General features: G+C 37.0%; 1 protein-coding gene across 1 annotated transcript in view; it reads left to right on the forward strand.

The window, feature by feature from the left end:
• The first annotated feature begins 4,653 nt into the window (after positions 1-4,653).
• LOC108574009 (dynein beta chain, ciliary-like) overlaps positions 4,654-14,667 on the forward strand; it is a 40,968-nt gene continuing 30,954 nt past the window's right edge. Inside the window, 7 exon segments of the mRNA XM_017936507.1 lie at positions 4,654-4,785; positions 6,303-6,533; positions 9,774-9,881; positions 11,690-11,909; positions 12,389-12,541; positions 12,846-13,054; positions 14,112-14,342. Coding sequence (XP_017791996.1) covers positions 4,654-4,785; positions 6,303-6,533; positions 9,774-9,881; positions 11,690-11,909; positions 12,389-12,541; positions 12,846-13,054; positions 14,112-14,342 — 1,284 coding nt within the window.

Raw genomic sequence — 14,667 nt, forward strand, 5'->3', positions numbered from 1 at the left:
CAAATATCGAAAAATTACGTTATGCTAAAAAGTAGTAAAAATAAAGGAAATCCGTGGCTAAGTTTTTTTTGTATTACATAAATAAAGTTGTCAAAATTTTGAAATCAATTAATTTAGCATCGGGACGCACCCGGAAGTGTAAAAAATCATTAATATTCGGTGAATCTCTCTAAAAACATCTTTGAATGGTAGAATACTTTCGGAACTGTATAACCATAAAACTAAAATAGCTATGTACGAAAAAAAAATTAAAAAACTGTAGTGCATACCTACTTCTGAATATTCCACAGTCTAAATTTAACACTTTACCGACCGGTAGCGGTTGAAGATCCCACGCACTTTCGACCACTCACTCGGCCGCAGATACATCGCTGATACCGGCTCTGCTTAGACTCTAGGCTATCGCATGGAAGTATATGCGCTTTTTCTTATACCTATAGAAATGTTTAATCAAACTTTGACCGATTAATAGGCTGTCGGTCAAAAAGCGATTAATAGGTTACCGGTCGGTAAGCGTTGGCGGCAAAAAGCCAATTATTAGGCTACCGGTCGGTAAAGTGTTAACACGAATTTATCGAACTTTTATAAAACGGCAAACAAACTTCGATGCTTCGAAGAAAATTAATTTTACACGTGGAAATTGTTCACTTTAAAGATCCTATAATATACTTCTACATAAGCGCATGTACGAAGGCAAAAATACCGATTCCTACAGGTTCTTATATAAGTGATACCTAACTCTCTCGTTGAACAGTAATTGTAAACCATTGGTAAAATTTTCAAAATCGGTTTTTGGCCAGATTTTCTACGCAAATAAAGGACCTTTCAAGAATAGAACAAATGTGTCTTACATACGTGTAATTTCTTACGAGAAAATTTCACGGATAACGTTAATCTACATAAAACATAAATACAAGCGCTAATATACGGTTTCGAATATTTCACACGAATATTTTCTTGCATTTGTAACTTTATTATTTCAGTAACTTTCTCCGAAAACAACGTTCAAGTCGTGAATGTCGTGCGATTTACAGTAGTAGCGCGGTTCAATTATTTATTCGGTCTTAAACAAAAAAGGATACCTTTTTGTACTGTGCTATTCATTAAGATAAGTATAGGAAATTAAAGTGGATTATAACGATTAGGGAATGTTTTAATCGCATTAAATTTTCTCGTTATATTATGGGTCTTTAGTTACAAGGAAACAAGAATCGTTTAGCGTATCGATGTAAATAGATTTATAAATAGAAAGATCGAGAGGAACTGAACGCTCGCTAGTTATGGCAGGTAGAGGAGAAAATACTAGTATACTGTCTATGCAAAGCATTTTAGCGCCATTCGCAATACGCTCGAGAGTGATGATTACTTCATGCCAGATTATTTAACTGTTTAACACGTGTCTACGGTTTGTTTATTTAGTAGTTTTCCTATTATGTGTGTACAGTAAGTTCTTATGTAACTATGACGATACAGAAAGCATGTTAATAAGCAACTGTTACAAAGCCAAACCGTGTAATCCAACAGAATTATCATTTGCTAAGGCACCGATAAGATATCACGTTAAATATGAATAATTTCAACAAATGAATATAGTTGATAAGCATTCAATTTCTTCGCAAAATGTGTGAAATTCGATCTTTCTGCAACATTTATCTAAATCTAGATTGCAACGTGTACTGCGTTACCTAACCATTTTACAATTCCCTTCAAATAAAATTAAACATAGACGTGAAATATCCTATATAACACCGCTTAAACTGCAAGGTAAGGGCGATTAACCAGAGGAAATCTGATCGATCAATCGCCTTTGGTTGTGCAATTATTCCTCCGTAAAGGGTTCAGCTTGACTAACCTAAGAATACTTCCTTGTAGAAGATTTCGATTACCTAATCTATTTCGATTACCCGTCCATTAAAATGATTACCCAATTTTATTGGACGATTTAATTGTATTAGGTCATCCTGAAAGTTCCGACAGTTATAAACCGTTCATTTTGAAAAAAAAATAACTCCATTGAAATTAAACATTTTCATTCAAAATAATTTCCACAATGTTCGATACACATTTTATCCAATGTATTACGCGAGCATTAATTCCGCGCGTACAAAAATTCGAATCTCTAAAAGAAAGGCGCAAACGAATCTCCCCGATCCAAATTTCGTTTACCTAACTGTTGCGAGCGTTCGACATTGTTCGGTTCTGAGCTCGCTGCGGTTCACCCTTGACTTAACGATTCTGAACCTCGTTGAGAAGGTATATATAGAGATTGTTCTGTTTTGTTGATCGTTAGTTGAATTTTGTGAGCTAGCTCTTTATACAATTTTGTGTAGTGGAAATTCACCAATCAGAGTGCCTAAATGGTGGCGACAACCCTCTTCTTGCGCCCGCAGCGCGTTTCTTCGGAGAAGGGGATGCTGCTTTAATGTTGGTGATAAGTTTACTTAAATGTTCGATGAAACAGGTTCCTCTCCTCTGTGTCGAAACGCGCTCTCCAGCCGGCCTATTCTGACGGGCGAGGGTGAGCTCGCTCTTTATACAATTTTGTGTAGTGGAAATTCACCAATCAGGGTGCTGTTGTATTCCGCGGCTCGCGATTCCTTGCGTTGGTTTATTATTTCCAATAGGTACGCGGTAGGAGAGCCTGACGGAAACTGGGGCGAAATAAGGATGCTGTTCTGCGCGTAGTACTATTCGACTTTATTCGACAGTTCGGTGACGTTCGGTGCGTGAAGACCACTAGACAGAAATCTGCTGTTTCGACGGAAAAGGTTTCTAGATATAGGTTCGGTAAGTACGAGAGAAGGGGTTGGTCACAGAGGTCAATGTAGGGAGAGGCGGTGAGGTCTAGGTTCAGCGATGAGTAAAGGATGATGTGGAGGTCTAGGTTTCGGGGTGACTAACGTTAGGATGATGCGGATTTGTTTACAGTTAAGGAAAGGAGGCAGGATGACTAAAAACTAATGAAAGATAGGAGAGAGGTATACGACAGTGCCTAAATGGTGGCGACAACCCTTTCCTTGCGCCCGCAGCGCGTTTCTTCGGAGAAGGGGATGCTGCTTTAATGTTGCTATTACTCTTTCTGTCTATTATCATATAATGCACAATCAAAAAGGACAGTACGCCATTTGGACAAATGAAAGGATACACCGAGAGAGCAATTTTATTGGCATTAGTATAGGAATAATTGGAAGGTCGAAATCGTTTAATAAAATAGGCCGGCTGGCGATAAGTTTATTTAAATGTTCGATGAAACAGGTTCCTCTCCTCTGTGTCGAAACGCGCTCTCCAGCCGGCCTATTTTATTAGACGATTTTGACCTTCCAATTCATTCCTGTAAATTGTGGGGGCTCGTCCGGGATGGAGGCTGTTAGGGCTTGCGGTTGATCTTTCGATCTTTCGATCGTTCAAGCGTTGCAGGTTTCTGCACGTGTGTGCCGACTAATGTTCTAAGGCTTCGAAGGACCAGTTTCTTGATTGAAACACTAAGTTTTCAGAAACACTAAGCGAAGTGAGAGGTGTTTCTCTTGCGAGTGGCCAAGTGTTTCTGCTGGAGTCCCTGCGGTTTCCCTCGACGAAGACTCCTATTTTCCCAAAAACACTCTGATTGGTGATTTTTCCTTTTCTAAATCACCAATCAGTTTACTCCGGTGCATCACAACCTCCCTCCATTTAGCGCGTTATCTTAGGGTGGGGTAGACAACGACCGGAGAAAGTGTTCGGTGGACAGGTGCGTAGGAATCCTGTGGAATCTCCACTTTTCTAGGCTTTGTTAAAGTCAAGTGGCCCATCGACGTTGGCAAAAGTCGTGGGCCACTTTCTATTTTCCGTTCGGAGACTCCAGGAGACTAAGTGTCGCAGGCAACGCAATAAACACTTGTGGTGTTTTGAGAAAGCGATATTTGCCTGCGACGGCGACCACTTGACTCGCTGCCATAAATCCGGCTACAGGATACGCCTTAACAGAGGCATCTGATGATGCTGATGGAGCATGTGATGAGAGGGTTTGCACGTGTCCTAAAAAGAGTTGAGAAACAGAGTTTCGGCTGAGAGTGCCACTGTGTGGGGGAGTGTACTCGAAAGTGTTGAGTTGAGTTGTGTTGCACTGAGGACATTCGACGGCGAATGTCAGTTCAGAATGGTCGAGCGTAGTATCAGGGCCTCCGTGCTCAAATAGGAAACCTCGAAGGGAGAATAGAGAGGGAGTGGTTGGCGTAGCGCGCAAAGCCTCGGCTTGCTAAGCCGAAGGTCCCGGGTTCGATTCCCGTTGGGTCCCTCAACATTTTTCCCTAGTTTTCTACATTAGTTCTTCAATCAAACATGTACTTCTAACATTGAAACAGCGTAGGTGGAAGATATAAAAGGACGAAAGTAATTTCAAAGTGGGAAGGGACTCTCAAGATGGTCTTTGACATTTGATAATTTTAACGAACGTAAAATGAACTACTCGCTTGTGTTTCAATTTCAGAGGTGGCTTATGGAGCGATTCTCGGTGTGAATTCAGTTCAGATCGAAAGAAAGATCTCTGAAGGTGTCTCTGTTTTCACGTCACGTACATCGTCATTTCTTTGTGTAAACGTGCAATAAGAAGCAGCAGATTGACGATAATAATGAAAAAGAAATGTTAATCTAGAAGGTTAGATATAATTGAAGAAGATGGCTGATAAAAAGGAGGACGAGAAGAAGGAGGAAGACCAACGACTGGAATACCTGTTCAATTATCTTACACATTCAAGGAAATTAAAAATTGACAGATGGACGAAGATGTTGTCGAATGCAGATTTTAAGGTACATACATATATGTATTTCAGTCGTGCTTGTTTAATCTTGAGGAAAAACAGATACGAACGCTTGCATAATTTCAGAAGAGTTTAATTAATCTTGCCAGCACTTTATCCTGCAGAGATGCCGGCGCATTTTCAACGTACTTTCCTGTTCATAAATATTAGGACACCCATTATGAATGTGTAGAACGTATTACGTAATTTCAATTATATTTCCTCGCCAAAGTTAGTTTCACGTATCAGTAAATATATAGAGATTCTAGACTCTAGAAAAATATAGAACGAGATTCTGGAATGAATAATTTTTTTTGGGATCTTAATAATTTTGTAACGACTTTTGTGTGTCAAATAATTTTATATTAAACTTGTAAGTAACTTGTAGTAAGTAGATTTTAGTAAAACTTAGTAGATTTCAGTAGATGTTAGTAGAAGTAAGTACAATACAATTCAGTAGACCTCTGTAAAATTCAGTAGATTTTAGTAGATTTTAATAGAACTCAGTAGATTTCAGCAGATGTTAGTAGATTTTAGTAGATTTTGCTAGAGTTTGATAGATTTCAGCAGATTTTAGTAGCTGTCTGCAGAATTCAGTAGATTGTAGTAAAATTTAGTAGACTTCAGTAGATTTCGGTAGAATTCGGTAGGCTTCAGTAGATTTCAGTATGCTTCACATGCAATAAATATCCTATTCTAATATTTACGAACATGAGTGTACAGAATCTCTTCTTTTAGTACAATTACGTATTCTTACGAATTCTATTGCCTATGAAAAAAATGTCAAGGTAAATAATTGGAAGCTAAATATTCTAAGATATACTTCCATTTTATTTCATCTTGCTGTAACCTCGCAGTTAACCTTATCGAGCACCTTACACTACAATTTCTTCCTCCACGTAGGTAAAATTAAACGATATTTTCATTTAAACATTTTATTTCAATTTACCTTTTCAACATTTTTATTCAAACGAAAGGTTATGCAATAAATGTCTCTTGTATTCTGGATAACCCCATAGAAAAATGTCAGATGGTTCAAATTAGGTGAAAGGTTTGATTTGTCATTGGAATAGCACATCACTTTTCACGATTGAATAGTTTCAAGTTTTTGATTACGTTGCAACTTGTTGCGTTATTTTTGTTGACAAACTGAAACAGTTATTCTAACGTATAAAGTGGTGAGAAATAACTTTGCCGAATTAAAAACAAAAAGAGAAATACAAATTAAACCTATAAGAATAAATAAATAAACGAAATTTGGTATGTTACGTCCTGGTAATTCGTTAGAATTAAATTCTCTTCGGAAAATAGTTTACAGTGTTTCTATTCTTATAACAAGAACCTTCTCTGAAGTAAAGCTTATGTTTCCTTTTGAAACAAAGAGAGACAGCGACATGTTTGGAAAAGAAACATTCGTAACGATATTACTTGACAAGATTCGTAGAAAGCCAATCGCTTGAATAGATTATAAAAATGGATTTTTCCTATATTTCAATAATGACTAAATTACACGACTTTCACATTCAGGAGATAATTACAAAGTTCTTTGGTACCGCGTCGGAGATGGTCCTCGTGTTGCAATTGACACCCACCGGTCTTCTGATGCCCCAACTCAGAATAACGCAATCCAAGAGAAAGCAGACATACTTCTTGAAGAAGAAACCCCAAACGGTCACCGAGCATAATTACAAGGATTTGTTGATACCCGGTGATATGGCACCGAATCCAATCGAAGAATTAGCCGTGCTCGTCGAGGACGTTAGTTCTGCGTGGTGTTTCGTTTAACCGGAAACGGTGGAATATCTCACGAGGGACCGAAGTTATGAAAAAGATGTTCTTACGAAAGTTGTTCGGCATACAGGGGGACATTAGGTGGGCTAAATAATTCTTCTGTAGGTGTAGCAATGGGGAAGATATCGAAGTGAAGTTAATTCTTTTTTAAATGGAACCTTGTGTCTTTTTATTCGTAATATGGTAGGGTCTGTTCCGATGAATTATACGATGTGCTACACGAAGTCATTTCATTTGATGAAAAATCGGGAAGTAGTGAAGAATCGGGAACACAGGTCGGCATAAGTTCACATCTCTTTGATGTCAGTCCACGATTATTTTCTAATAAATACGTGCAATGTTGTAATCTCTTTATAAATATTTTTATCTTCCTATAAAAATATACATCCTAAGGTTAGACGACTATCGGTGTACACTTCGGTGGTATTACAGCCAGCTTCCAATTTTCATTACAATTACCGTCATTGGTAGGGAAGATTATTGGATTAATGGGTTAAATAAATGGTGAATTCTCTTAAACGTATTTTATTTTCTTTGGCGTGGAAGGACGTCTTAACTAGAGCTGATACTTAAGAGATACCCGGGTTACTCGTGAAATACTCGGGTAATCAGGAAGTACCCGGGTAAATAGAAATTATCCGGGTATCTCATGAGATGAGATAGCTGAGAGTAGATATCTATTATTCCTCGACTGTTTCGGCAGAGGTTTCAAAACAATATTGTGTAGGGTACAGGGGCACTTTGGCACGTCGGCATCGTTGCATCGCTGTCGCGATCGATCCGCATTTCTTTGCCCGGGGAACCACCAGCGGTAGTGGCCACCGAGATTTCGACTGTTTTATGTATATACATATTCGAGTACTCGTGAGATACCCGGGTCTATCGTGTAAGGCGTTGTGCGACGCGCCTAGGCAACGACCGCGGGACCCAAGCCGCAGGGGGCCCTAGACAAGGAGCAGCGCAAGCTGTACCCCCACCCCACGGCTTGCAAGGCCCTAACGGCCGAAGAAGCGTATAAAAACGGGAAAAAGGGCAGCGGCCCACACATTATTGTACCCAACCATCGATCAGCGAACCTACGTCGTTTTAAAAATCAGTTATTCTAAGCCCTTGCAATTCTTTACTCTTACAATCGGGTTATTTTCATCTACCCGGGTATCTCATAGGTACTCGAATACCCGGGTGTCTCAGATACCCGGTTAAAAGTAATAGCCCTAGTCTTAACGCTTTGAAAATCGCAGTCGAAGTGAAAGTGAAAAACTCGTAAGGGCACGACAGAAATTCTGTTGTCCACTTAAGAAAAAGAGACCAGGACTGCATCAGCCTTTTACCCAGGCCCCTTAGGTATAAACAGTTACAGGGCTATGGGTCCGATGACATTATTAGATTATGGGAGTTATTGGTTGTTAAATAATTAATAATCCCTATTACAAACTATAAACTTTTATTGGACACAAGGAAGGTTCGCTTTTCTACTTGATGGTAAGAGCACTGCCTACGGACTGAGAATGTTCCTACGCAACGCCCTAATATTGCCTACGACCCCGCTTGGGACCGAAGGGCCTTTTGTCACGTATCATAAACATTTAGATCTTTACTAAACAGAGGTGGTAAGGCTAAACGGATTTCTCCGAACGTATACAAAGGTAATATATACTTCCTAGTAAGGCGTTAGATTAATTTTTGTTATATCTAACTGACTGATAAATCTAACAGACATCTGGTCTATTATATTATTTTCTGTAGCAGTGTTTCTCATACATAATACAATTCGTTTTTGCTTACCAGCTGACGCGTTGTTATTAGTAATAATCCAACAAAGATATCATGGTAATCAGGAATCTACAAGTAACAAAAATCTGTTAGATTGTACGTAAGGTTTTAAAACTTTATTTAAATACTCCGCGTACAAATATTCTGTCAACTTCCCCGATTTGCTGCGTGTTGCCACGATGTTTTTGTATGAATTCATTAATGTTTCAATTTGTTTTTGAACTCTTGGCCGAAATTTGTTACTGGCTTCTTGTAAGCATATAAAAATATGCGGTAAAATATTTCCCGAAGTATATTGCGCCGTGTATGAATGTGTTAATTTTCACTAATACCGATTTATTGAAAACTGATATTGACAACCTGTTTGATCGGTATTTATAATAAATTCTTCGGCGTGCCGATTAGATATTGCTCTTATACGTATTTTGTATCGTCTAATGTCCTCCTATATACGAAACAGTTTTTCTATGGACATTGTTTTGATAACTTCAATCCCTTATGAAATGTTCCACTGTTTCCAGTTAAACGGAACACCCTGTATACATTATTTGGCTGCATGATTGCAATATAATATACAGGGTGTCCCGTAACTCCTCGAACACCCGGAAATGGGGGGTTGCTGAGGTGACTCTGAACAACTTTTTTCTTTACCAAAATGTTGTTTGAAGCTTCATTTTTGAATTATTAACGAAAAACACTGGCTAATCAGAGTGTGCGTAGAGCCCGCGCTCAGGGGCGGAGAACAGAGGTTCATTCGCGCGCGATTGAACAAATGCGTACGCCTGACTTCACGGTTATCGGTCGCTGTCAAAAAAATTTGACTTTGCACCGCTATTTTTATAAGGCTTAGAGAAATGGTTTTTTGCCGTCATTCCGACGTTTGTATAAATTTTTGAAAAAACTACAATTAGTCGGAATCGCAAAGAAAATAGCGAAGGTCGTTTTTACAACTTTTTTATCTGAGCTCATAATGAAAATGTAAAAAATACGTTTTGTAGATCTATGTCAATTGTACACACGCTGAAAATTTCATCGAAATCGGTTAATGTTGCTATGAGCTACAAACGGTTAAAGATTGTGAAAATCGCACTATTTCACGACTTTCGGTCTAGAACTGTAATAAATCTGCAGATTCTTACATCTTTCGATGCCTGTTGCTTGTTTCTTCATCCACAGCGGTCTGATGGGGCTGCCCCATTGGGGCCTAACAGGCAAATTAGGCTAGCCTAATGCGGACCTAATGTCTGCCTAACTGAAATTTCTAGTCGGGTATATACTGAAAATTTACAAGATTTATTAACACAGCAAGTACTCCGTGCGTGTAAAAAAAATGTATTACACATTATTTAAAAAATTTATGTGTTCGCATAAAAATTTGTTTAATCTGATCAGTATTACATATTAGTCCTTACACAATTTTTATAACGTTTTCAGGCATACGTACCTATTTTATCTAACCCAAAAAATCACGTCGGTTGGCCGGAAGTAGTTTGTAAAGATGTTAAAAAGCAAGTGTATGATCTTCGAAGTTTAATATGGCAGGTAAAAGAATTTCTATTGAAATTAATCGAACAAGGGTTTCTATATTATTGGAACAACGTTCAAGGCAATTACTTCTACTACCGATTAACATTTTTCCCAATTTCACAGGTTGTATTTTTACATCAACACATTGAACTTCACGTCTTAAAATCCTATCGTTATTAATTGATCCAGTACAATATTAATTATCACGTTGGTGCATATGAAATATTCTTTTAAAAATTCTTTTGAAAATAATGTATTTAATTGAAATAATTTCCACACGATTTTATACACTTATTCCAAATATATAAAAATCATTAGTCCTTGAATTGAAAAATTCTTCGAACGTTGCTCTTACAGTGTCTTCTTTTGGGAATTTATTTGTTAAAAGAATTGTTCAGGTTTTTTGAAAAAATGGTAGTCTGTTGGGGAAAGATTTAGCGAATAGGGGAGAATACGGGAAAATTTTACATTCTTTACCGTGGATTGTTTTAAACAATTTCTCTTCGTTATCAGCCCAGGCCAGTGACGGCGAACCTTTTGAGCTCGGTGTGTCAAAATTCGGAAAAAACCTAGCTTAACTCGGGTGCCGTGTCACATCTAGAAATATCAGCGCGCGTTGACTGTTCTTGAGCGAAGACCGTCCGTAAACGATGCGTGTCACAGGTTCGCCATCGCTGGCCTAGGCCCTATTTGATCTACCTCTTGGCTCATTTCCAATGAAAAGTCTACCAATCTTGAATATTGCACACCAACGTTGAAGTGACCTAACATTTACATAACTTTCTTCAAATACTAAATTTATACTTTCAGCAAAGTTTTTTCAAGTTAAAACTTATGTAAAAAAATTACGCGCATATCCTGATTATTCCTCACGTCAGATAATAATATCCAAACTACAGCGAATTCTATCTTCTTCACTGTTGAGTACAAAAATTTACGATCGGTCGAAATTTAATATATGTTATCAACTTTCCAATTGCTATTAAAAAAACGACATTTCATTTACACCAATTTAAAATACATACAGGGTGTCCCGTAAAGAGTGTAACACCATTATTCCTCACGTCAGATAATAATATCCAAACCATTGCATTATACATTTTTTTACTACTAAATGCACATGTACTACAGCGAATTCTATCTTCTTCACTGTTGAGTACAAAAATTTACGATCGGTCGAAATTTAATATATGTTATCAACTCTCCAATTGCTATTAAAAAAACGACATTTCATTTACACCAATTTAAAATACATACAGGGTGTCCCTCTTCCCACGATACCCACGCTGTGCCAATGCGTTTGTTCACGATCGCGCGCGGATGAGTCCCTGCGCTCCCGTGCTTGGGGGCGGGCTCTACGCGCGCTCTGATTGGCCAGTGTTTTTCGTTAATAATTCAAAAACGAAGCTTCAACCAACATTTTGGTAAAGGATTGGTAAAGGAAAAAGTTGTTCAGAGTCACCCCAGCAACACCCGTTTCCGGGTGTTACGCTCTTTACGGGACACCCTGTATAATAACGCACGCACGGCAGATGTCGGGTCAAATATGACCCAATACTAAAATCTTTTTTGCATGCAAACGGAACCATACCTTTTCATTTTATTGGGAATTATATTATTTAAAACTATAGAAATGTATTACGATTAAAATAAGAAAAAACATTTATAATATAAGGAGAGAAGAGTCGTGACTCTGTTTCGAATGCTGGTTGAAATAAGAGACATCTAAAAAGCTGGGTCAACGGTGACCCGGCGTCCGCCGTCCGAATTGTAGGTTATGTCGGTTTCGAAAAAGTACTAATACACTGTTACACAAACCTCAGGTAAAAGGAAAAATAACGGGACAAACGTTGCTACCAATGCCGATGGGCATCGAAGAAATACTCAATCAACAATTTAATTCAAAAATAGACTCTTCTAAGCAATTACAACTGAAAAATAATATAGAGGAAATTGTAATAAAATGGGCAACTCAGATCAATGAGATTCTCAATGAAGAATTCTCTAAGTCTTCGAAGAGTGACAAGGAAATACCTGTTACTGGTAATTTCATTGTTTTAAGAATGGTGTCCGTTTTTAGTTTATTTTGTTTTTATTCTTTCAAGTAAATGTTGCATGCATCATCTTGTACACTCTAGTTCATAAGGATTAGGAAACTTATTGAATGTAGTGAAGTATACAGTCATTACGACAGTCGTTATCATATTATGTCACTAGTTTTTCTCTTTGTTTACATGATATTGAGTTACGTTATTTTTGATAATGAGTATTTTTATTGATATACGATACTAACTTTTAAATTATATAACACGAACATAATCGATATCCCAATAATTATGAACAGCAGTGTACATAATAAAATTATATTTTAAGTATAATATAATTCTCTTTTTCTTCGTTTCTCTTTACACGATCATTTTTTCCCCATTTATCTCTTTAGTTGTTATTAAGATATCTTTTGCTCATTTTATAAGAAAGCTGTGATTATTATTGATATAATTGGGATGATTTTACTTCATTAGAGATAGAATACTGGAACATGAGACTAAAGAATATGGAATCGCTTTACCGACAATTGAAAGATCCGAAAGTAATGCAAATAGAAGTATTTTTAGAAAAAGTAGAAAGTCCTTATTCGGCGTACTTCAAAAATTTAGTGAAAAACGTGGTTGGAAGTAAGTAATAATTATGAAAAAAGAAGCTGGACGAATAAACAAACGAATTTAGTTCAATCATAGAAATTTTCAAATTTTCTCTACTCTAACATTTTATTAATGTTTAATTTAAAAAAGCGATAACGAACATTCAGTTTCTTTCTAATTCCATTATGTTAAATTGTAATTACATTATCCTTTACTGAAAAAAATTCTAGCGAAATCTGTAACATGTGTGCAATGTCTTTTAATTTTTCTGAAGTAACGAAAATAAATGATAAAAACATTTCCCTTTTCTGAAGTAATCTTCGTCCGAATTTTTCAGCTTTATTGCAGACTAGGGATATTTATCTCTATTTGAAGCCTCTGGAATCCTATTTTCAGGATGTCGAAAGTACTGAATTTAAAGACATAATGTCGAAGTTAAAGACATTGATCCATTGCGTTTGTTTAATGTGGTCAAATTCGAAATATTATTCTATGGAAAGAATTATTGCTCTGTTACGAGAAATTTCAAATTTGTTAATTTCTCAGGTATTCTAATTTCTATCATATCAACGAACTAATATTTTCATAAACAGCTTAGCTTAAATAATAAAGTAACAAACGAAGTCAATGTTAGTTGCTCAAACTTAAATAATTACCGGTGATATTTAACCTTTTATTGTATTAATTATAATTTCAATTTGTTTAAAGCTACAGTGTTTCTACTGTATTAGTTGCAAATTGTAATACAAAAATCAATCATATCAAAAGTAACAAAAAAAAATAGTAGCTTATTCTGTGAAATATTCTAAAATAAAATCAAATACTTTAATTTACAATCCTGCTATATTTCTTCCACCGACTATACTAAAGTTTACCCGAGGTCCTTCGACCGCTCGCGAGTTAGGTGCGACAAAACTTAGTTTTCAGATTTCCTCCCATTTCGTATACATTTGTTGTTATTGTATATTGAAATTAACATGATCAAAGAAAGTACTTGATTTCTTTTATTAAAATTATTATTTTACAATTAATGTAGTATCGGGGCCTCCATACGCAAATAGGAAACCGACAAAGGACAATATAGAGGGAGTGGTTGGCGTAGCGCGCAAAGCGTCGGCTTGCTAAGCCGAAGGTCCCGGGTTCGATTCCCGGCTTTTGTGTCTCAATATTTTTCCGTTGGTTCCTACATATGGGGGCTCGTCCGGGATGGAGGCATCTACGGCTACACGAAGCCAGGAGGTGTGAGACGAAAACATATCAAGGGTTGCACGTCTCCCAAAAATGCGTTGTTTCGGCTGTGTGCCACTGTGTGGGGGAGTGTGCCCGAAAGTGTTGAGTTGTGTCGCACTGAGGACATTCGAGGGCGAATGTCAGTTCAGGATGGCCGAGTGTAGTATCGGGGCCTCCATACCCAAATAGGAAACCGACAAAGGACAATATAGAGGGAGTGGTTGGCGAAGCGCGCAAAGCCTCGGCTTGGTAAGCCGAAGATCATCCCGAGTTCGATTCCCGTTGGGTCCCTCAATATTTTTCCGTCGTCGGTTCCTACATTAACATAAAAAATTATAGCCGCTTGAGATATGTTTAATATCTTTTTGTGTAGGCAGTGAAGCATATAAATCCGTCAACTTTATTTGAAGGAGACATCGAGGAAAATAAAGCAAAAATAGCAGAGGTCTTACCGTATCTCAATAGCTATCAAGAAATGTTTCGAACATTTAAAGAGAAAATAGAGTCTTATTTTAAATTACAAGAACCCGTACCTTGGACATTTCACGAGAAGTTAGTTTTTGCCAGAATTCAAATGTTTGAGCAGAGACTTAAAGAAATTGAGGTTTGTTGAAAAATTATAAATGATGTATTCGAATATCGTTATTTTTTCTTTTAATTTCATTTCGTTGTAATTTTTGTTTACTTTAAGCGAAAGATAATTTGTCAAATATGAAACAATAATACATATAGGGAATATGCACTGTTTATTTTACTTTCTCAATGATATTGTAAATATGTGTATGTGTGGGCGTGTGTATTGCTGTAACATTAAGTTGCTTGTAAAAAATAGAATAATTTGGATCTCTTAAATTAGAATATTATTTTAATACTGATATAATTATAAGTATTATATTTTTCAAATTTAAATTTCTTTATTTCTGAAATCG

This window comes from Habropoda laboriosa, unplaced genomic scaffold (assembly GCF_001263275.1).
Source record: "Habropoda laboriosa isolate 0110345459 unplaced genomic scaffold, ASM126327v1 scaffold200, whole genome shotgun sequence".
Classification (NCBI taxonomy): domain Eukaryota; kingdom Metazoa; phylum Arthropoda; class Insecta; order Hymenoptera; family Apidae; genus Habropoda; species Habropoda laboriosa.